At 43.3% G+C, this 24,833-nt stretch overlaps 2 protein-coding genes across 2 annotated transcripts; both read right to left on the reverse strand.

The window, feature by feature from the left end:
* Nucleotides 1-3,096: 3,096 nt before the first annotated feature.
* Nucleotides 3,097-8,429, reverse strand: LOC310771398 (43 kDa receptor-associated protein of the synapse-like; the record flags this gene model as incomplete). Its single annotated transcript, XM_083664020.1, has 7 exons — nt 3,097-3,300; nt 3,414-3,467; nt 3,613-3,735; nt 4,051-4,149; nt 5,407-5,565; nt 7,139-7,477; nt 8,205-8,429. 7 exons carry the CDS (start codon nt 8,427-8,429, stop codon nt 3,097-3,099), a joined length of 1,203 nt encoding a protein of 400 aa, XP_083520146.1.
* Nucleotides 8,430-9,704: 1,275 nt separating this feature from the next.
* LOC310771397 (kelch repeat and BTB domain-containing protein 4-like) lies at nt 9,705-14,421 on the reverse strand. The gene is made up of 5 exons (XM_083664019.1): nt 14,287-14,421; nt 13,186-13,660; nt 12,951-13,092; nt 11,446-11,552; nt 9,705-11,353 (listed from the first exon to the last, which is right to left on the reverse strand). Exons 2-5 carry the CDS (start codon nt 13,645-13,647, stop codon nt 10,493-10,495), a joined length of 1,572 nt encoding a protein of 523 aa, XP_083520145.1. The 5' UTR covers nt 13,648-13,660; nt 14,287-14,421; the 3' UTR covers nt 9,705-10,492.
* Between the last annotated feature and the right edge of the window lie 10,412 nt (nt 14,422-24,833).

Genomic DNA, 24,833 nt, shown 5'->3' on the forward strand with positions numbered 1-24,833 from the left:
TCTCCTTCATCAGCTAATTTCTATCAGTGTTCAAACTACTGATGATGATAAAGAAGGATCACTGGGGCATCTTATAATTTAAACACTTCTTAAGCCATTGCCTGAGGCTAGGATTGAACCAACAACCCTTGCACATCATCCACATGTTTATCTGAGTGAGCTATAGCCCACTTCCACTTGTACTTTTTTCATGTTGTAGCTTCAAACCTTGATCTGTGACTGTTGAAGTAGGTCTTAGCATTAGCTCGAAACGTCACTGTCAGTGGCGTGCCTGACCAAGTTGGTGCCCTAGGCAAGATTTTTGCTGGTGCCCCCCCCAAAGAAAATATAATTGAAAATTATATCGCAGCTAATTCCACCACTGCAGTGCAGGCTCAGAATCGCCCCCAGTGGCGCTGGAAGTACTTTTAGGTAGGGGGTGCTGTAAGGAAGGGACTCTCGGGGCTGCCCGCAAGGGCAGTGGCGAAGAAAATTTGACGTTTTTTGGACTTTCATCCATATTTAGAAGAATATTTAATTTTAAATTAACATTAGGATTATACTGTTGTGATGTCATTATTCAGTATCTTCTCCTTTTCTCACTCACTTTCATGTAAGCACCTGCTCTCCCTTTAGTCGTTTTACACTACAACAGACAGCAACACAGGCATAAACACTGAACTTATTATTATTATTATGGAAAACCAGATTATGATGAAAATCAAACACTTTTGAAGAGAGAGCGTATGAAATAAGATTAGAGCTGGGAAGCACAAACTGTTTTTTAATGCATTTTGTTGGTGGTATAAACACAAGACAGCCAAATCCAACAATTTCAAAAATCCCATTTCTTGCCACCAGGGGGTGCTGCAGCACCCTCAGCACACACCTTCCAGCTCCCTGGCCTTCCCCCACTCTGGGGGAAAGCTCCGAGCAGGTAGAAGGGGGCGCGGCCGCGCAGGGGGTGGGGTGGTATGGATTAGGGACCATGGTGAAAGTGCTGCAGCCCAGGCAGCCAGAAAGCCAGAATTAGAAAAATGATTTCACTATTATTTAAAGACTTAAGACGTTGTTGTGCTTATTTTTTGTCTACTATTGTAAAATAATAGTAGGCCTAAAAAAAAAAAAAAAAAATTACCCTCTCTGGCGCCCCTAATGGCTCAAGCGCCCCTAGCATTTGCCTAGTTCGCCTAATGGACGGCACGCCACTGGTCACTGTCTTTGTGGATGGCTAATTAAAAGGTAAACCGGAGCTCAGTTTGCGGACCTTCTTTCCTTTTGACTGTTGAAGTAGGTCTGACATGAAGGAGATAAGAGAGAAATATGAGTGTGTGATTTGAAAAAGAAAGTTGCACTTCACAATTAGGATTTTCGGCCTCAAAATCTTCAGGAAAATATCCTGTAGTCTGGGGGTGGATCATGGGTGTGTGTGTGGTGAACAGGTCATTGTTCATAGGGCATAACGAGAAAAGCTCTGTTCCATCTGTGAGCTTCTGTCAGCCGTTTTTACTCTGATGGTTTTGGCTCCAGTTTGGATCTCCTTATCAGTTTCTCATCTTGCTGCTGATTCCTCTGATCCATGTCCACTGCCAAGGCTATTCTAGCTCCAAGGACCATGTGCTAAAAAAACGGAGGGACTGCTGGTTACACTTCAAGCCTTGGCAAGTGGCACACCCATCAAAGTCTGAGGGCCAGAGGGAGATGTTTCAAGGGTGTAGTAGTGGATGTGCAGATGATTGAATGGCAAATGATGACAACGGTTTAAATAAACAGCAAAGCAGGACAACAATTTAACTAAACAAAGGTCATCTAATAAATCTCAGTCTCAATCTCAGGAACGAAAACACCAAAGCAGGTTCTCAGCAGGCAAAGGGCAAACGGATGTGAGGCCTAATCACAGCCTGTTAACTGTTCAGGTGTGGCTGGTTTGATTGAGGCTAAGGGCTTTTAGACACTTAACAACCTTTTTCTAGTGGCAAATAAATCAGAAGTTACCCTGTTCCAGCAGTGAAACCACCTGGCCTAATGGATAAGGTGTCTGATATCGGATCAGAAGACTGAGGCTTTGAGTCCCTTTGTGGTAAACTTTCTAGTTCAGCAGTTCCAGAAGTTTCTTTTAGAGCAGCAGGCATTATAGCTGTGATCGGTAGCAAGCGCCAGTTTCTAACCACATGTAATCTGTCGACATGCATTTGAACTAATTGTACACGGTGACGGTATTGATAAACAGATGGGAAAAGTACATACAATCTTTTTACTTAAGTAGAAGTATAGTTACTTAAGAAGTACAAAAGAAGTATTTCTACCGGCTGTTTTTGTGTAACGGACGCTAATAGAAACGCATGTCATATTAATATAATTCAAAGACTATTAAACTTAAAAGATCCCCTCCAAGATGTATAAAGACATATATATAGAAATATCGGCGCGGCCTGGGGTCCTTCAGGCTAGAGCGAGGTGCTCGGCGCAGCCGAATGACGTGCAACGCACAGGCCTCCTTGAGGCATCCTCTCTGCCTCTGGATGCCTTTGCCCCGGGAGGGCCTGGTGAGACGAAGGAGGTGAGTGGCCGGGAGATAACCCATAGCGCCTTAGAGCCTCCATGCACCGAAGGGTCTTGCAATGCTGCGATGTAGCACTAGCTCTATTGCAGCGGATTGGGCGTGATCTGCCCTTCCGCGGGCAACGTTGCAGACAGAGTAGGAGGGCTGATCCGTGAGCGGCTGCTTCTGGGATGCGGGTCGGGGTCTTAATCGGCCTCGGCTGGGTCTACTGGGCGAGGGTGTATGATGTGTGACAGACCCAAAACACCTTTACGACCCCAGTTAACATCACTGATGACGCGTCCCAGCGCATGCTGAAGTATGTATTTGTAACATAACAAGACTATACTTTGAATACTACACTACCCAGACGCCACTTGAAATATGTCTTTGACTAGATATTTATTTGACGCAAGCTCTGAAAGTGTAAATAAGCTCTGCATCAGTCTGGATGAGCTCTTTGGATGAAGAACGTCACCAATCGTAGCCAACAGTTTCTGTCATTTCTGAAATGTCTAACCCTATGTGATGAAAAAAAGAGGAGAGAGTAAGAAGAATATGTTGAGGGAAAGCACCTACTTGAGGTGGAAGATGTGGGAACAGGGCAGGGCCTGCAGCTGTTGGTTCCTCTCCCCGATGGACTCGCCACACATGCCACAGTAGAGCTCCAGCTCCTCCACACACTGCAGGAACTTCACCACCTGCTCTCTGAGCTCCTCCTGCTGCCCCCGACTTCGGAAAATCCCCTCACTCAGGCAATTCACCTTCAGTGTACACAGCTAAGGGATGCAGGACCAAGACAGTCAACATGACATGCAGACATTGTGCTTGTGTACTATATGCCAGCAATAAACCTGTAACATTTTGTCCTACAACTCTGAACTTCAAATACCTTGGTTCCGATTCCGTCAGCCAACTCCTCTGCTCGTTGCAAAGAATCAAGAGCCTGGGAGATCAACAGTGAATGATACATAAATAGTGCTCATCAACTTAAAACAAGTTTCAGTTTCAAGAGTAATACTTTGCAATACTATATATGCACATTTGTAGCTAGAAGAAAAGATTGATATGTTTTTACTAAATAAAGAGACCTTGTCAAAGTCTTTCTGCAGAATCCAGCACTTTGCAACCCCCAGGTAAATCTGTGACGCTCCAAGACGGTTTCCAATCTCAGTCATAATAAACATTGCGGACTCGTAACGAGGGAATGCTTTCTGGACAGAAGAAGACAAACACTAAATTAAAATTGTGACAAACAGTAAAACACACACACACACACACACACACACACACACACACACACACACAAACACACACACACACACACACACACACACACACACACACACACACACACACACACACACACACACACACACACACACACACACACACAGCCTGAATATTAAGCCAATACTTATATTGCATCCACAAAGCAATATGTACTCTATGAATCAATGATACAATATGTATCTCTAACTACCAATTTTGTAAAGCTAAGCAAACTTGCACAAATGGTGGCACCTTACATCAGCGTCGCTCCTGCAGCGGTGAATATCTGCAAAGTTTAGTAAGCACAGTGCCTGCAGAGGACGGTCACCATGCTGGAGTGCAATCTTCATAGATTCCTGTTAGAAAAAAAAGTTAGTAGACTCAGGTCCCTGAGAACCAACTCACTTCAAAGGTTCTCTACTATCTGGGAGCCGTTTCTGGCTGACTTTGATGAGGTCAAGAATGATAAGTGACTGAGGCTAGGGACGACGGATGGCGGCTGGACCCCTTAGGTGGGATCCCATCCTGATCCTATACACGTCTCTTGTAAACACATGGACACTTTGTGCAGCTGGTAGCACATATATGTTTGTTTTAGTTTTTTTCTTTTCATGTCCTCTGTCTGAGCCTGTTTGTCTTGTAGATTGTTCTAATGTCTATTGTGCAGAACCTCTGAGTAACAAAATCAACATCCCCTAATCTGTGATATGTTAGGATACTACACTGAATTGGAAATGATGAGAAATGTGATTTTGAAGATAGCCAAGATGATTATTAGTGGGTAAGTTTTATAATACCACTACTATGATGTAGAACTTATTTGGGGGTAAAAGTTCAGGCAAACATTATGTGGCAATCTTTCTCATTGCCAGTGAACTAAATCACACACTGTATCTGATTGGAATGGAATGAGTGAGAGTTTTGCTTTCTAGCTTTAGAATTTATTAGGATCACAAAGTATCACACTGTCTTAGACGATGCCAGCAGCATTATGTACATTCTTAAATTGAAGGCTTTGCCTAAATTACAATTAGAACTCTCATTCAGTTATCTCATTTTGAGTTTTCAATGTCTTTCTCTTTGTACTGTACAGCCCACATGTAAAAACAAAACAAAACAAAACATTGACAAGTGATAGAAAACATGGGACATTATTGCATGAGAACATGAGTAAATTGTTTGGCTAAATGCGTTTGGGCAAAAGTAATTAATCTGAACTGCATCCTTCTGCCTCGTTACTATAACATCTTTGCACACCAAGGCAATGATGTCATTTTTGTGTGTGTCCTCGGTACATAATTAGAACGGAGTTAGGACTAAAGCCACTCTCTTCATTAACACATTAAACCAGCACCTCTGTAGGCATATTTTTGGCAGGGTCTAAGGCCTGGCACAACAACTGGCCCCCGCACCTGTCACTAGCACAACATCTATCTCTGCAGCTCCAACAGCAGAACAGCCAAAGGCATCAGGGGACCTCAGGTTGGTGAGGAAACCAAACTGTGACAATTGCATTCTCCATTGGTTAGATGAGCTCAGTAATAGTTTGTCTTTGGGGATGAAGCGTGCCTCAGAGGTCTGGCCTCATCTGTTGGACAGTAATAAAACAATACCTCACAGCATTCCATGGCGTCTGGCAGGCGCTCCAGTTTCCTGTAGGCCACAGACATGTGGTACTGGCTCATGGCGCGATACTTGAGGCTCCAACTCTTACCGTAGTCATTGACAAGCTCAGCCGCTTTGCAGGGGAAGAACAGAGCTTTCTCGTAGTCCTGTTGGTACACATGTTTCGATGAGTGAGACCTCCGATGGCCCGTTATTTCCCACAAGTAACAGTATCAGTGTCCTAGGCAAACGTCCCATTTAGATACTAGATATGGTGTTGGCGTTAACTCGGGTTGTAATTCTCTTCCCATGAGCTTTCCAACTTTAGTGTTCATACAAAGGATCTGATCAGAAGAAATGTGCGTTTGTTAGCGTGTGTGTCTATTACTGACAGGCATATTCTATTTTTTGTTTCATAAAGTAACGTGACATATGAGTGCATTCTTTGAACGCCACTTCATCACAATCCCATTGAAACCAATCCTCCCTGGGAAGCCAGGGGATTACTCTTACAAATCTCTGGTGTCAAGGGTGCTACATAAGCCCCCCCACCAGTCTACTCACTCCGCCTTTGTTTCACAATACACAGAGTATTGCATGTGCTAACCGTTGATGATGTTTAGTCAAATGCTCTGCAGCGTTATCATACTCTGCAAATACTCTGACAGCATCAATATTGATTGCACAATCAACTCGCACATGGCGAATCCAATGAATGCTTTACCTGAAGAAAACAGTTGAGAAATATACACTCAACAAAGTATTTCAGATTTCTTTCAACACTGTAAAAGGCCCTTATTCAATCTCCTTGTCTACAATCCCTCGTGCAAGGGATGAAATAATGATGAATTTTTTTGATGAAAGAAATTCAGCCAAAAATAATGCTGTACTCCAGTACATATATAATATATATAGTGTGTGTATGTATATACAGTCAGTCATAACTGTGTGTGTGTGTGTGTGTGTGTGTGTGTGTGTGTGTGTGTGTGTGTGTGTGTGTGTGTGTGTGTGTGTGTGTGTGTGTGTGTGTGTGTGTGTATATATACAGTATACATATATAAAATATATATATATATATATATAGTGTGTGTATGTATATACAGATCCTTTCCAAAAAATTAGAATATCATGGAAATACCATGGATGACCATGGGCTTCAGCGAATTGTCAAGCAAAGACGATTAAAACATTTGGCGGAGATTCAGAGGGAGTGGACTGAGGCTGGAGTCAGTCATAACTGAGAAGTAACTGCTGATTTTCTTCACACTATTCTAATTTCTTGAAATGCTGTTTTGGGCGTTTTCTGGAGCGGTAGGCCAAAATGATGAAAAATGAAACAAATAAAGACTAGAAATATTTCACTTTGTGTGTAATGAATCTATAATCTATGAAAGTTTCACTTTTTGAAAGGAATTATGGAAAATCTAACTTTTCCATGATATTGTAATTTTTTGGAAAGGATCTGTATGTACGTATGTGTGTGTGTATATATATATATATATATATATATATATATATATATATATATATATATATATACATGTATATATATATATAATGCTGTATGAATAAATGCTGCAGGTGTTAGGGATCCTCATCTACTACTGGATTCAAAACAATATATATATATATATATATATATATATATATATATATATATATATATATATACACACACACACACACACACACATACAAACAACACACATATAAATAAAAATGATACTGGTAGTACAGTACCTTAAGCTGGACATAGATGTTTCCCAGACTGCAGCAGACTCTGCACTCCAGCATCTTGTCATCATTGTTGTGTGCATAGCGGAGGGCCTTCTCATAGCTCTCCAAGGCTTTCTGGAAGACACTGAGGCCCAGGAAGGCGTTGCCCATGCTAAGACATACCTGGCCATTGAGCTGCAGGCTGACAGTGGTGCCCTGCATGTTTAAGCAGGTCTTACAGTAGGAGACTGTTTTCTGGAAGTCACAGAGCTTCTCATTGCTGCGTGCCAAGTTCAGGTAGCCCTCTGTCAGGTAGTCTGGGTCCTCCATTTCTCTGGCAGTGTCAATTTGAGCTAGAGCATACTGCAGAGAGAGAGGGTGTGAGTGTGACATGATGGAGAGCTGGCAAGGCACTGAAATCAGCAAAATCAGATAGATGGTATCCTTAAATTCAAATGAATATGAAATAACGCAGAAATTGTTAAATAGTCCAATAGGTTAAATCTAATCAGATAAAAATCAACTACAATACTTTTGAGTTTTGATTTCAAAGTGGTAGGGCCTCCACTTAAGTCCTCACTAAACTATGGGTTAGCCAGAGAGACTGTGGGTACTACTGGGTAGGGATGTCAACAAGACGCCCCACACTGACGCTCAGGTTGCAGGGCGTTCATTTTACTCATCCTGTGAAGGCCACAAATTAACCCACGGTTCTCAAGATCACAGTAAGGGGATGAACTCAGTCATTTGGATACTGTTCAAATGCTGCTACAAGATGAACTGTATCTCCCTTGCAGACATGATGACATAAACTGATATTCAGTAGCATTCAGTCATCAGATAGCAAGCGGGTACATAACCCCATTGCTGGTTGCATAACCTAGATGCCAAGGGAAAGCTAATTCATGCTCCAGTATGATTCTGCGTTTAATACAAACCCAGTGACTCAACACTTTTGTATGTAAGCAAGGTCACGTTGTTAGTGTACAAAATTTCACCAAAATTAATTCCATACAGTAAAGCAAGGAACCTTCTGAACACAACAGTCCATTGATTATATACTGTGTGGGTTATTGTTTTGGAGGCTTACCTTGAGCATCTCTTTATATTTTCCCATTTCCGAGTGAGCTGTGATGAGGCACCCCAAAACCCGAAACTTCCCTCCAGGATCGGAGGTCTTCTCCAACACTTTGGTCCAGACATGCAGGGCTTTGTCTGTCTGATTGGACTGATATAGCTTAAGGCCCTTCTCGATCTGCTGCTTGGTTTGGTCCTGGCCCATCTCTGCTACAAGGTGCCTCATAAAAATATTCATTCGTTTAGATCGTGCAACTTCAGTGAGGGAGCAGGAAAGTAAATCCTTGCCATGCAGAGTACGACTCCAAAGACGATTCCCCGAAGATGATCGTCTTGAGAGGTCGGTGCCAGAAGGCCTACCAAATCCAGCTCCCTCTGCTCCGGACGAGCAGGGATGGAAAGGAAACTGGATCCACCGCAGTAAAAGAGCAACACACCAAGACCATTATCACCAATGACTTTGTGGAGAGTTGGAGGGCAAGGAAAATATCTTCCCCGTTTAACCCCGCGATGATCCCCTCTCACCATCAAGTGTTCATAAATTCTCCCTCAGATTTCCGCTTGAAAAACACCAAAGAAACACGTTTCCCAATGGAGTGCTAGCAGCGATATCCCAGAATATCTACTCCCTCCACACCCCAGCGAAAGGAATTCTCAGCGCCCCCCGTGTCCAACCCCCTCCACCTTCCTCCCAGTGCTGGCGCTACAGCAGATGGCCTTGTCACTCTAGACCATGTGTCCCTTCAGGAATCCCCGCTCTGCCCTCAGTAAGCAGTCCCAAGGTCAGTATAGCTCCTAGCGATCTACCTTCACACAAAACACAACTCCTTGACCCAACGCAAGATTAAAATATTCACATCAAAAACATCTATGAACTGTGAGATGCGGGCTATAAAAAAGTGTTATTTCACAACATCGAGGGACTGCGTGTCAAAGAGTGCTCACAGTGGCTGGGAGTTCCTATTGGTGGTCCTTATGGAGGCGCATATGTGCCCCCACAGCCCCCCACCTCAGCGTCAGCAACTGATGCCTAGAATAGTTCACAAAGTCTGACATGTTACTGGGCTTGGGTTTCAGCTGCACAGCCTCCTGCAGCACATCAATGGGATCAGAGCCTTGGCCTCTCCAGAGTAGCTTTCTTTCCCACAAGTACCCTTTTACTCTCCAAGGACACAAAAGGCCTCTCTCTCACCTTGCCATTCACAAGATGTTTGGCCAATCCCAAGATAAAAGCCTTAGGTTAGAAGTCACGTCTCTTCCGTGGCATCAACATTCAAACAAAGTGCACCATTAGAACATTATACACATCTTATATCCCCAATTAGCTGGCAAATTAACGATAGCTGAGACGAGATGCCTGGAAATAAACCTGGTATTCATAGTGAGTTAGTTACGTCATCATGATAAGAGGACAGAGGCCCCCCAGATATCAAAACAAAAGCTGACAGCTCATAGCTACAGTAATATTTCTGTTAACGGTTTAATTGAGGTACATGTACACTGTACAGCCAAAAAACAAAACAAAACAAATAAAAACATCTTAGAACAAGAAATTGTGAAAAATTGAACTATCACATCTAGCACATTCAATATTTACATCTGAGGATATTTAACATAGAACATCGTGATACACTTATAATGGAGGACGTTTTGTGTTAGGGAAATTATATTGAAGCTGTTCATGCGTGTCCATAAACAAGCAGTGCACAGAAAGCACATCACAACTAAATGGGTTGGACCTTGCTTCTTTCCTAAGAAAACAAAAGAAAAAAGGTAATACAAGCCAATGCTAATCTGCTTTTACTGGTCTTGTGGTTGAATAAAAATGGAGTGTGAAATACAGAAACCAGCTGGGTCAATATACATTTACAGCAAGTCTCCACATTTGATGTCAGAATTAGAGGTCTTCGGGTATGCCCGAACCCCCCGAATACGTGATGGCCCGACCGGGACCTGGCCAGGTCTCGTTGGGTCCATTCAAAAGAAGAGACTATGGGTCCAGGTCTGGTCCGGTACCATTTGTCGTGGTTCTCAGATCACTGACATTAAAATGTCGGCGAGTGGGAGTCACAACTGTCAACCACCCCTTTTTATGTCTTCAAATAACTAATTAACAATTAACTTATCAAAGAATGAACACTTGAACCTACATCAATGTGATAACTACCTAAAATGACAGAAACCATCTTTGTGAAAATCGGATGTGTCCATTTCAGGGTCTTTTTGGGTTGGGGCATGGCGCTTTCTGTGATTCCCAGTGGTGAGTGGCTGTGCCACAATGTCAACATCCAGAAGAGCCGCTTAGGCCAATACAAACTGCCAGTTTGTGAGGAGGATTTTTATACCCCTGATAACAGAAACAACAGATGTGGCAGGGTTAAACTTTAATGTGTTTGCATCACCCTTTTTACACTTGTTCCGGAAGACATATATGCAGCCATTACAGCTGGCCACCTTCCAGAGCGAAGGAACACAGCTCCACACCTCAGGGAAGCGCAGGCGGGTGAAGCTTTCCAGCAGAGGGTTGTAGCACACCAGGGAGTCTCCCTCTGCTACGATGAAGATCACGTCCATGTGGGCAGCGGCATGCATGCACCCCGCAAATGGCAGCATGTAGGGTTTGATCTGGCACTTCTGAGAGGCGGTGTCAAGGCACTGAATAAGACGAGATGGCTTGGTAAAGAAGTCCATGTCGTTCTCCTCCCCTCCCAGCAGGTAGATGGTACCTCCCAGATTCACCCCAGCAGCCCCGGATACTGCTGTGTCCAGCTGGCTGGTCTCTGTCCACATGTTGTCCTTCACTTTGTAGTAGATGACGGCGTTGGACAGTACGTCCTGCAAGGTCTTGCCTCCGAGGGAGTAGATGGTGTCCTCCGTGGACACGGAGACCATGGTGTGGTGGAGGCGGTCTCTGGGCAGCGGGGCGCAGCGCTCCCAGTCCATGGTGTGCATATTGCACTTCCACATGCGGCGGGGGATGGAGCCTCCCACCACATACAGGTCCCCTCCGTGCTTACAGGCCGCAGTGATCTGGTGACATAAACTGTTCTGTCCGCTCACACTGACGGTGTCATCCTCGTCACAGTGCAGCGACACAGCCAGGGAGTGGGTCCGCGTCTCCTCTTTCCCTATCAGGTAAATGTGGACATTCTCACCGATTTCCTGTGGGCACAGAACAGACATTAGAGACAGAGAATCACCAATGACGTTGCATGAGAGCAATCCCTTCAAAACGGCTTTTCAACTCTCGTTACCTTCAGGTTTTCCTGGAGGATGCAAGAAAACTCCTCTCTCTCCACCTTGTTGTGGTTTATCCACGACTCGATGGCCACTGTTGGATTCTGGGAGCTCGGAACGCCATCTGCAGCACAAAGCACAGACACAAGGACTTTTGATTCACTTTTATGAAATCTACTTTCACACAACAGAGGCGAAGACATCAGAATGTACTCCAATTTCTGAAAATCATTCCTTTGTACCTGGACTGAATGATACGGTTTTTTCTATGTTGTACTTTGAAACAAAGAGGTATCTGCAATATAGGTGACATATATATATATATTAATGGGAATTTTGCCTCATTTGTACAGTTACAAGCTGCTTACGATGTCCCTGCATCAAGTTTCTTTAGATATTTACAAATTCGAGACTACGTCAGCTAGCGTAGGCCCAACTTTGAAATCCTAGACGAGCATGAGTCCCTGGAGACAATAAATACATTTTCTCCTGGTACTCGTTCTTTTACCAGATCTTACATAGCAGGGTTGTGTTAAACACATCAAGACTTAGACAGACATGGCCGGATGGGCGGATGAGGCGGTATGGGACGAATGTTTGCCGAGTACATAAACTCTGCAAACGGTTAGCTGTGTTGCTCATTCCACGAATGCACGATCCTTACAAGTTGTACTTCGTTGTAAAGGTGACTAATCAGGCTTTCCAACGATATAAAATACAATAACAATTGGTATTATTAAAGGGAAGAAATAATCGACCGAAAATAACGTTTCCGAACTTTTTTTGAGGAGTTTATTATATGATTGTTCAGTCAACATTAGACATAATCTTGTACAGTTTAAAACCTTGCACAGACTTTATTACTCCAGGGGAAAATTGCACAGATTCTTTGATGTTTCACCTGTTTGTAATCTATGTAAGTCAATGGTCAGTAATTTAACACATTCTTTCTGGTCATGCAGTAAACTTTTCACATATTGGAAATGCATATTTCACTGTTTCTCTCAGGCTTTTGAGAAGTATTGGGAACCTGATCCGCTCATAGCCATTCTTGAAGCAACCAGCTTGCTAGCATCTGCCAATAAGTATGAAAAAATGTCTCACACTTTTTGGGATGGTAATTGCAAAAAAGCTAATGTTGAGATTAGTTTTTAAAATGGATTCTGTACCAACAGTCCAACATATGATCAATGGCTGAGACTGAGTGAAATGGCTGGCACACTACATCTGGAGAGACTGAGATTTTGGGGCCTGGTGTTGGCATTTTTTTCCAGGGTGGTGACTGATGTGCTGTGCCCGATGGAACTTTGCTGTGTATATTCTTTCTTTCTTTAAAAAGAAAAAATCTTTCTTTCTATTTAATTTACCGTAGTTAGTGTGGCTATTGCTGTGCCCTTTTTTGTTTGTTTTCATGTTTGTTAGTTTGTTTATTCCTTGCTTTAAAAAATTATAAACACATGTTAACATACAAAAGAAAAAAAACATCCGAATGTATGGGGATACAAATTGCAACAGGTAATACCTTTAATGATATCCAAGAGCAGACACAGAGGCAGATTGAGGAATTCATCTGTCTGATGCAGCTGGACCAGGTGGATTTTAGCGCAGTGCTTGGCAGCAGTGTACAGCTCCTGGTCACTGTGTCTGTCTGCAAGCCACATCACCTGGACAAAAAGAGGTTATCATCAAACTGACACTACATAATTATTACTGATGAACACCTAATAGGCTTGGGGAAGTGCAAAAGAGTAAATCACCTGTAGGCAGTTCTTGACCTCTACAGTTCGCGAAAGGAAGCGAGAGCATTCCTCAAACAGAGCTGTCAACTGGTACATGTCTGCCATCTCATAAGTATCCTGCAGGTCCTCTACCCTCAGTTTAATAGTGCCATGATAGATGTAGTCAACCAGCAGCTGAAAGACAGTGGCGCCAACGTCCTTCAGCTCAATATTGCGGTTGTGGGACTCTTTCAGGTTGGATGTGAACATGGAGCGGAAAAAACTGCTCTGGGCAGAGAGCACCAGGCGGTGTAGGTGGAACTCTTTGCCGTCCACAGTAACGGTAACATCAGCGAACAGGCCATCCTCCAGGCACAGGTCCATGATGCTCTTCACCACCCGGCTGGAGTGAGAGCGGTCGGTGAAGGTGTATCCCAGAAAGTAGTTCTCCTCTCCCTTCTCCTCTCCCACACTCAGGCTCCCCTCCTCACTGGAATCCATCTCTGCTAATCGCCTGAGAAGCAGCAAAACATCAATTTATAAATGACAACACACAGAAACAGAAGCTTGCAAGTCATTTCACAGCTGAGTTAGCCGATTATAAAACACTAAAGTTTACGCTAGCATTTAGCAGTTTCTTTCACAAGTGAGGATGGGTGGCTGTGTGCTTCTGTAGAGTGAATTTGACACACGAGCCCTTGCCTTTAACCTTTGTGGTGTTGCATTTATAAACCTGAGCAAACGTGATGACAAATATTAGGTGATGCGTAGGCAGTGCAGCCTGACTATGCTAACGTTAGCTTAGCAGTGTATTGTCGTAACGTTATATTAACAGTTAGCGCAGCAGTTAGCTAACGGTCCTCGGGTGTAAATTGAATGCCGATATTGCGGCGCCTATTACTGCAAGCAAGCGCTTTTTTTATTGGGTCGGCAAATCGCAATACATAAATGAAAAGTCTATATTATAGTTACCTTTAGCTCCACTACTTTAATATTCAGAGCAGAGGGGTTTGAACTATTCCCCGGAAGTAAATAAATGTGTCTATCGCTCAGCTCTCGCACGACGTGCCGCCACCCTCTTGTGGTGGAGCTGTGTTACTATAGCTGGCATTTGAGAAAGACGTAAGATTAAAGATTTACCTTGAAGCTTCTTCTTCAAGTTCATCCTGTGCCTGTTGCTCATCTCGCTCTCTCTTCGTCCGCGCTTCAATTTCAATGAGTTCTGCACCCGTATACTCTGGCTCAAATCTATACGGGCGGCCATCGTATTCAAATGCAACGTCCCATTCATCATCATCGTAGTCGTGATCGTCATCGTCTTCATCGTAATCACTGAGATCAGGGTTTGATCCGGATTCTGAGTTTGACAAATTTCCAGCCATTACGTTAACGTCACTTACAAAATAGTTCAAATAACAATAAGCTACGCTATCTGTACTCCAAACTCCCCTCGGTCCAGCGCGTCTCTGACTTCCTGCAACACGCTATGCAACTCTGACGAGACTTGGTTTTGCCGCCTTTCCAGTTGTTCCTCTTTGCTCCTAGTCAAATGTTTTAGGCTCAATCGCTAGTTAGTAGCTGATTGGTTTAATTGGTTCCAGGCTTAAAACTCTTTATATAGCGTTAAGCATTTTCCGAAACGTCTAACGTTATCTATGGAGAAAATAGTGAATTGGGGAGTTCACTTCCGGAACCGGAACCGCGGAAAAAGTGGGCATTCACTCGATCTCTAAAGAGCATGCTGTGGTTGCTGCTGCCCCGTGTGGTGAAGCTGTTCTACTACATCTGGTATTTGAGAAACTGCTTTTCTTGATCTAATAATACCACTTTGAGAAAGTCAAGATATAATTACACTCAACTCCTGAACTGAGAAGAGTCGTTTTAGGTGTTTGGGCAACTGGTAAGGGTACAGCCATGGGGTGTCGGTCTAATAATAACAATGTAAATAGTCTGCTGCAGGCTTTGTTCGAGCATGATAACATCTTTACCAATTGGACCAGGTTTTAAGATCAATTGTCAATTTGCCTGGCCTGGGTGACCTTTATTTGATTTGATTCAGCAATAGAAAAAGCAATAATACAAAATACAGCATAGCTTTAAAAATGGACAAGGATAGCACAATAAAGTATCAGACTTATTTCCATTGTGGTCCTTGATCTTATGGCAGCAAAGATGGCAAAAGTCTGATCTCAAGTTGTGTTAGCTCAAAGGTCTACATACGCAGAATACGCAGGATATGCAGAAGCACAATTTTAAAATGTGGCTGTGAATGCCACAGCCAATTGGCTTTTGGTCCATTTTTCCAAGGTGGAAAAATGCATGGTATTCAGTCTCTGGATTCACAAACGTAGCCGAGGCAAAGCAGAGGTGAGAGGGATGCTGTGACATATCTGTCGATAATCGAGAGAAAAATGGACATAAAACTGCAACTACAGTTCTGCTTGATCATTTTGTGGCTTTGGTTGGAGCACATTTTTAAGGGTGAGTTTAAATTGAAGGCCTACTAACAGTAGCCTACTGCCGATAGGAATAAATGATACTAGTGCATGCATTGTAATGGTATGCACTGAAAAATATCATGAATGACAGGTCTTCCGTATTGATGGTGCAAGCATTGGCATTAGTTTTACCTTGAAGACCACTGCAATAACTTATTACAACAAACTAATAAGTAAACATCAGTATTTTCTACATCAGATGTGGCTGCAGACAGGAGCAATGGAATAAGCACATCGCTCTCTGATGCAAACCTGATGTTCGAGGTACATTCTTCCATTTACTTTACTGGAGTCTCGGTGCACATATGGTATCTTGCAACAGTATCTTGGATTTAAAAAAAATAGTAATGCATACTTCATTTCTACTCTTGTATGCAGTTCTTGCTGGGTGGGGTAGAGCTCAACCAGGACAACAACATTGTCTTGCTCGACAAGGAGATGGCATCAATGAGGCAAGGGCGGGCTTTCCTGACTCAAATCAATGACAATATTCCCAAAACCCTGAGCTCCATGGTGCAGATGCTGGCCACAGTGGAGGGCCAGAGGAAGAGGCCCCTCACTCAGACCCAGTTTGAGAGTCTTGTCCTGAGCATGGTCTACTCTGCCCATCAGGCCCGGTACCAGGAGGGAGAAGAGGACCAAGCAGCCTGGAGTGGCATGCTCGCCCGCCTGGCAAATGTCACGGTCAATGAACTGCGTAGACCTGATCTAATCTCTTATGCATAATATACCGACGTAACTGCCATTCTGTAAGAGATACATGAGTATGCAATAAATTACCTGACTTCAGCAGTCATTAAATGTGTATTAATTCATAACGTATTCAATATACAGTCAAAGTTGGCTCCATTAAAGCGTGAACTTTTTCTTGTTGTACAAGTATCTGAACAATAACAGCCTGATATTTATTCTTTGTTCCAACATACAGCATCACCCCTAATTCAAATGATCGCTGGAGTGAGAAACACAACTAACAGCATACATAAGACTTAGTGGTAATGTAAAACATTTCCAGATCCTCATAATTTTACAGCTCACTTCTTCCCCCTTTGTGCTCGCAGGGGCGTTTCTAGGGAGTGGCCAGTGCCACCCGTTTGAAATCTAATTGACCCCCAAAATCCTGAGAGTGCTGGCATCTGTGGCCGACCTTACTGTCTTTCAGAGCCTGTAGCGGGCTCATTTTTAAAGCTAGAGTGAAGATACTGATATCATATGATATTAAACTAGAAGACCTACGCCATCCATTGCTACCAACCATGTCATGCCTAGCTGGTTGCGAAGGGTGCTAAATAACGCTCCAAAGTTAGGCTAAATTTGGACATTTTTTAATTTAAATCTTTCTACATCCTTCCTAAATGCCGCACTCAGTGCCACCCTTGCTTGAGTCTGTGCCCCACCTGGACCACCCCAGTCAAAACGACCTGGACACGCCACTGTGACTGTTGTCAGTACACATACTTGCCGTGGTCCCTGATGACTCCAGAGAAACCAGCATCTTGGCTGGCCCGGCCTCTTGAGTCTTCCACTATGGATCTCATTTGCTCCTGTTTGTTCTGCTTGTCAGTCTTCCCGGTCCCACAATTATGTTAACCCCTGTGAATGAACATCAAACGGCTTTAGTAAGACAACAATTTCCCCTCTTTGAAAGAGATGATTTGAATCTTAATCAGATTCCACAAGTCTTGACTTGATTGATTTGAATCAATTTGGAAAAACTCACCCATTCCAGATCCCATACTATCATCGCCCATTGGACTGAATCTGTTGACCTATAAACAAATGTGTCCAGGAGTTATTAGGTGTTATATATGAAATATAGTTTCAACATCTTGAAGGTCTTTGTACTGTATTTAAAATGTAGCCTATACTCACCGATATGATTCTGGGGACATTGGGGTCTTGCAGCTGACACACAAGCTCTGCTGTGTTGGAGTAAAATGATGTCAACGGTTCCCTGATGATCACCACGGTAAACCCTCAGGGTAGCGGCCAGCCACAATAAGGTCATACACAGGGTGCCATGTGGCCTGCAGGGCATACGCAGGGTGCCATGTGGCCTGCAGGGCATACGCAGGGTGCCATGTGGCCTGCAGGGTATATGCAGGGTGCCATGTGGCCTGCAGAAAAATGGACAATATACTTTACTTTACTTTATTGATATTTAGCAGACGCCTTTATCCAAAGCGACATACAACCAGGATTACAACACAGTACAGCAATAAGAAAATTACATAACAGTTTTAGCGAACAAATGTATAAACAGCAATTTAAATTAAAATATATTTACAGACAAAAGAGCATAGGACAATAGAGCGTAGGAGCTAGAGAGGGTTTACAGGGGGGCAACATGAAGACTGAAAAGATGGGTTTTTAACTGTTTTTTGAATATACCAAGTTCAAGTTTGAACCAAGGGTTTCTCCTAGGTATTTGGTTTTGCAGGAAGTATTAAAAATTATATAAAAGTTAATACAGCCACCATGACATATGGTTCACTCCTTTCTCTCCTCACCTGACTGTTGTGTAGTGGACTCTTCACTTTTTTTCCCCAATATACGTGTGCACTTCCTCCGCCCCAACATGCGTGTGTGTATATACATTGTTCACCAAAGCTGACACTCACTCAGGAATAAAATTCCTTTGAAGCACCAGATAGTTGTAATGTTTTATCAACTGAGAAGTTCACAGAAGGCAAAATGTATCACACAATTGTTAGTAGAATTCTCTCTGAACACTAGATGGCGGCAGAGGACTGCAGCTGTTAGTTGTGAGGCATTTGTCAATTGAGAGCGTGTGTGGTATGCCCCATACTGCAATGTCTATTTCTGTGGATGTGTTACTATGTCACGAAATGGCCAGCCTTTGAATGACCACCAAAAATAAACGCAATACATTTCTGCTGTGTTCTTGTTAGCTTTATGTGATGACAAGCCTTATACAAACAAGTAATGTATGGCATCTTTAGAGTTGCAAGGCACAATTGGATGCAGAGTTGACCAGGTGCCAGCAGATGAGCAATATTAGCAATGAGCAGTTACTACATTCTCTCATAAAGAGAGATTACCCATTCATTTCAAAACTAGTGCTTGAACAGACAGATGCAATGTTAAAATTAGAGCTCTGGGCTATCTGTGGCAAGAGTGTAGCAAATATTCTTTATCATATAAACAAAGTCTGCTTTCAATTACTTTGGTGAAATTGCTTTCCTGTGTTCATGGTTGATTAGATATTCATTATGTTAAACAAGACACTTTGTATATAAATCCATATTAAATTAGTCTGGCTCACTGCCTTTGGGCCAAGTCAGCTGGGTTCCAGGCATTAAAAAGGCCCAGACCCCAGTTGTGTTCTGGTCTCCAATGTTCTGCATTTTGTTCTGGACTCACGTTGGCGGCTTTGATGTTTGTCAGCCAACGGAGGTAGAAGAATCATGTTGGTGTTTGTGTTCTTGCTACTATAGTCTTAGTAGTGTACAACTGTACATCAATCATCTCTCATGTGACCTGAACATCAGCCCAGTGATCAGCAGCAGCTACTGTATACGTTCATCCAAGCTTGAGCAGATAGTTGAAATCTCATCTACTACCAGTCTGGCTGAGTTTCAATTGGAAAGCACTGGAGAGTGACTAACATGGAGCCTCTTGGAGAGGGTCAAGAGCCCGGAGCAGCCAGCAGCCATTAAATGCACTCCTATGAGATACTGAGTGCTTTGCTTTTTGACTGGGCTCTGTTTGATGTGCAGCACCACACCCCTCCTCCTCACAGCCAGCCCTCCACAAGGTAGCAGCAGGAGCGCTGCAAAGATGCTATTCAGAAACTCCTGTTGAATCCCTGCTTAACATTATTTGTTACAAGGAGACATTTGAGGGGGGGATGGAGAAAGGCTAATAGTTTTAAATGAATTAACCATAAACTGAAATTGTACACACAGACCTAGATTAAACGAGACTTAAAGTCAATACTGATCTTGGATCTGTAGTTTAAGAATGGATCATCCTGCATTTGAGAGCTGTTAGCTTAGGATTATACATTATGTTTATCAGTGCTATTAAACTTGCTAGAGGGGCTGTTGATGTTATTGAATATACAGTCAATTAGAGCATCTAGGGTTTATTGAAATGTTGGTTGAATAACTGATAAAGAGGTGTTCAACTGTCATTTGGCACCATCCGGATGAAGTTATTTTCAAACCAAGTTCATGATACTGTATGTGTCATTCATAATTCAATAACTTAAAATGACATTGTCCACAATTTTACATAATAAGACCTGATCTGCTTAATGGTCTATTTTCTATTTACATAACTAATAATTCTCACTGATCTGATAAATGTCTCACTTACCTTTTTACATCCTTTAAACTGGATGCTTAATATTTTTGTTGTGGCAAATTTGACTTGGGCAGTATAGGTTCATGACCTCTTTCTGCTTATATCATTAACACACCGTCCCAAAACGGGCTGTGAAAAGTGGGCATGAGTTTAAATAGGTGTGATGAGAGTGAAATCCTATCCAGTGGGATTCTATACTTGGCTGTGTCGGGCATCTGAGGTATGATGGCGGTTTAAGTTCCTTCCAAAGCTGTATCACAACAAACTGAATGGCTGCTGAATGGAAGAAGGGCATGTTGTCGCAAGCACTTCAATCACAGACACACAGCTGTCCTATAAACTATCGGCCATTACATGGTTTTCTGCCTTCCTTTAGTGGCAGGGATAGGCAGCACACTCTGACAATGAAAGTCAATTAGTAAATACTGGATGAGAACAGGGTCCTTATACACTACATCTCAAGGCCACATGACTGCCTGCCAGCTAAATGTGTCAGGCCAGGAAGATATGGGAATGCAGATGAGAGTTGACAGCCAGTCAATTGTCATTCAGCCCATCTCCCAGCCTCTCGGGACTCATCTGCCTTTTTGTGGCGCTCCTCTTCACTGGGTACCCCAACACTAACATGCATAGTGAAGGCATGAGGCGCTGCATTGAATCTCAATGCAAGGTGAAGCCCCCCCCCCCCCCCCCCACCCACCCTCTGCTACTGGTGTGGTTGCAATGAAGGAGATGGGTCAAAGAGTTACGAACACAGAGAGACTCCCTGAGGTAAAGTTTGGTTTTCAGCTGTTTAGAGTCACATTGGATGTGAATTGCTCTGACCCTTTAAAGTGCATGTGGTTGATCCGCTGCTTCTTCCATCTCCTCCTGCTTGCTCTCACTCAGGCCTGTAGCCGCTGTCACTCAGTGCCGTACGTTGCATAAGAACTCTCTCTGTCTCTCTCTACGACTACATCCAATCCAAGCCTGTATTCTTCTTGCTTTATGCAGATGACGAGTGTTTTTAACAATGCCTGACGCAGCGGCTTGTCATTTTGTGCGTAAGTTGTAACAAGGGATCCATTTGTCTCGTGCTTGTTATTGTGGTTCTGGTTATACGCATCAACATTGGGAGAGTTGACCTCTGACAAAGGCAATTCAAGCCATGAGTGATTTTTGTTGAAAATATTGGAAGTCATTATTGTGTATGCTCATTATAGCCAAGTGGGCTGAATAGTTTTTTTTTCTCCATGTCTTTGTTCTTGGCAGCAGCCTAAGTGCTTGCAGCTGTCAGTTGAGTGTATTCTCCTTGCCAGTATATGTGGCTTGGCTGCACTTTAGCTGGCTGTGTCCTTACTGTGGTGACAGTATGCCATGACTGATTTCCGTTGACTCACTTTCATTGTAACCACAATGTGTCCCTTGCAGAAAAATCCAACTCCTTTTTTTACAAGTGGTTGATCTCATCTAGTTAATGTTGTGGCATCACTGGGCTTTGCGTGCAGTCGGCTGATTATTTAAGCAGCGCTCCAAGCAGTTTGCTGATGAAATGAAGGGAGAGGAGATGCCAGAAATGGTCGCACTGACAATTGTACAGTAGAGCATGATGTATGGTGATGAAATGCTATTTGGAGGTGGTAGAGAATGACTCACTTTCTCACATCACATGAATGTTCTAGCTTCAAGTATAAAGATGACACGGGTGTTAAATAGATCTCTTATTAACCCGCTAAACGCCGTAAGTCCTTATGAAAGATAATGCTATTTCAAACCTTTGTCGCTTTCATGCAAATGAAACTGGAACCATCATATCTGTGGACAATCATAGGTGGACCTTTAGAAGAGTGTGTGAAATACCATCGCAAAGATTTTCATATCTGCACAAAGCTCAGTCAGGTCTCTGACACACAAACACCCACACACAAGCAAACACAGTGGCCTCTTTGAACGCACACATCCACTGTTTATCTTAAACTAGTCTGCGACTCTGCTGCTCTCATCCACTACCTTGCACAGCATTGCACTTTGTAAATTACAAAGGCAAATTGCAAAAATTAAGGAGAAGTTATTTAATTCATATGCCTAAGTTGCTAAGTTCATTCATCCCAATAAAACAACAACTTTTATCACACAAGGCCAGGTGTGAGTGTAAAGGCTGAGATTATAATACTCATGTGCACAAAGGAGATTAGAGTAGTGGTGGTGACTGATGTTGACAAGGTGAATGGGAGGGTCACTCCAAAAGGCAAATCACACGGCGGACAGTGGATTCATAATAGTTCAGGAAGCATTACGACTAGTGCTATGTTCACGCTGTGTTTACCCACACGAGGAATGGCCACTCAGATTTGCACTTGGACATGACCCCGAGGGCCACACATCTGCATCAGCCTTACTGGATACTAACCATCCAGCGCACGGCGGCTAATAAACTGAAGGGAGAATTCAAATGAGGCCCAACCTGCCTGCGAGGCTAGCTTAAGCAAACACCAGGACAGCTGGCAGAGAAATCATTGTGACTAATGGTCTCAGTGTGAGACAGGAACAGGGGCTGTGGGTGGTTGTTTTACCATGCTAAGAACAGACTTTGTTTATCTTTCTATAGCGCGGCTGTCATTTCGGGTAGTATCTGCTTTGCTGTTGTGTCGCTATATGTTGCCTCTGCTGCACTGTCTGCAACAGCATGCATAATCAATCGTTTTGTTGTACTCTTTCCTCTTGGGTGCAAGAAGGTGACCCCAGAAATGAGAATGTACAAGTGTTTCTGGATGGAGGTGGACACATGTCAGAGTCAAACTATTTGTGTTGTCACCTGTGAAGAGGCGTGATCTGCTTCTCTCTCGACGCGTGTTAAGCGACTCCTTTCCGTTTCTGCTCTTGCTCCTCCCCGTCACTGCTGTTGATTATAGTAAACATAATGCTCTGTGATCTGCCCCCTGGGGCAAATGATCAAATTTTCTCTTCCTTTTTCTTTTAGCCCTGATCTCCTCCACCTCCGCTCAGACTTATAAAGGGCTTGTGTGCAGCTGTCATAACTGTGGAACTGTGTGGCATAGTGGGAGTGCATGTTTTTGCTATTATACTCTGTCTTGGCCTGAACAGAATACTAAAAGCTCCACTGCATCTCTCTTTCTCACAGCCCCTCTGCATGATCAATACCCACATCAAAGGCTTGTGGAGATAGCAGGATTCTTTGAAGCATGTTTGTGGAGCTGGATTTGCTGAGCTAACACGGTCCACACAGAACCCCCTTGAATCAGCGTGTTTGGCTAGCATCCTCTACTGTTTGTAGAGGAACGGAGTAGAATCTAATGGAGAACAGACAAGGCCTCTCCCTCGTCTTTCTTCTGCCTTTGAGCTGCTAAACGCATCAGCAGTGCCAGTGCCTTTTGCTCATCTGACATAATGCTTCATTGCATTCCAGCTCAAATATTTAACGAATATTAAATTGGCTGTAACATTTTGGCCGCAGTAATATATGCCAAGAAATATTAAGAGACAAAATAACATGCACTATGTTTCACAGTGCCAAGTGCAAATATGCTGGGCAATTATTGATTGAAACGAGATGGGGTGTAAAAATCAGCGATGTAGCTAGCTATTGTTAACCTATTTGGTTAACTTGTTTTATGTTGCTCATTTAACAGGCAGACAATAATTTCCAACGGCGATTATTCCACACCCAGAACATGGCCCACGTCCCTGGAAAGCTATTAACTATTTACAAAAGTGCTTTCCCTCTCCTTAATGGTAAAGTAGTGCATTGGGGACATTGTGTGCTGGGAGGGTACAGGAGAGGTGGGGGGTTCATCCTGCACAAACCTGACAGCTCTGCCCTCGTCAGAGCCGGAGGAAGTCAGCAACTTTTAGATGGAGTGGGAAGGATCATCGCTCTACATGCACAGAAACCCAAGACACGGCTGAGATGTCATTTAATGTCAATTACGGAATAAACCACATTCCTAAAACCTTTGACTTTTTAAATTCACATTTTGTAGAATCTTTTCGCTAAGTAATTGCACAATTTGGCATATCCAGTGTGGAGGTTTGACTCTCCAGTCAGCTGTAGCTCATTTGAAATTGAAATGTGGGAAAATGCTGACATCTCATTCTATTTCCTCCCAACACCGTGGGCACCACTGAATTTGCAGCTCTCTCTCTCTCGCACGCACGCACGCGCGCTCTCTCTCTCTCTCTCTCTCTCTCTCTCTCCCTCCCGCCCTCTCTCTCTCCCTCTCGCTCTCTATCAATCTCTTTTTCTCTCTTTCTCTCTCATTTACATTATGGATGGTTCATTTAGCTTACACGACCGAGTGAATACATAACCTAGGGCAATTCAAAATAGCATGAGGGCCTGTAGGGATAAAATGAAAGCACATGAGCAGAAAAGATGGCTGCACTGCCGTCTCGCAGGAGTCTTTTATTTAGCTCTTCCTTTCATGTGGTTGACAAACATGGCCTGTCCCTGATCCAGATGGCTCAGCTCAACAAGGTATAGCCTAGCATTTTAAATAGGTTGACTGATGATTGACAGAAACATGTTTTTGGAAGACATGATAAATAATTATGGAGTAGAATTTAGCAGCAGACTCAAATGACAACCCTCTGAAGTGTGTATGTGTGTGAGAGTGAAAGAGATTAAGAGTGAGTGAGTGAGTGAGTGAGCGAGTGAGTGAGTGAGTGGATGGGTGAGTGAGTGAGTGAGTGAGTGAGTGGGTGAATGAGTGACACCCCATTTACACCTGTTTTTTAAATGCGACCTTAACCTCGCGTCACCAGGCTCTTCTCGGCGAGAAAGAGCCTGGCCTCCGTTTACAAGTGATTTTGTCACCCGGCCTGTTTCCGGCCTAGAGCCCGCCCTAGACAGGAAACAAGCTG

This window comes from Poromitra crassiceps (assembly GCF_964638095.1).
Source record: "Poromitra crassiceps genome assembly, contig: HAP1_SCAFFOLD_599, whole genome shotgun sequence".
Classification (NCBI taxonomy): Eukaryota; Metazoa; Chordata; class Actinopteri; order Beryciformes; family Melamphaidae; genus Poromitra; species Poromitra crassiceps.

What these genes read in the sequence shown, in the direction of transcription:
- LOC310771397 (XM_083664019.1), bottom strand. Translation starts at nt 13,647, where the DNA reads ATGGATTCCAGTGAGGAGGGGAGCCTGAGTGTGGGAGAGGAGAAGGGA. An exon ending in AGGTCAAGAACTGCCTACAG is followed by an intron (nt 13,093 to 13,185) that starts GTGATTTACTCT and finishes CTTTTTGTCCAG; the next exon opens with GTGATGTGGCTTGCAGACAG. An exon ending in GCTCTTGGATATCATTAAAG is followed by an intron (nt 11,553 to 12,950) that starts GTATTACCTGTT and finishes TTTGTGCTGCAG; the next exon opens with ATGGCGTTCCGAGCTCCCAG.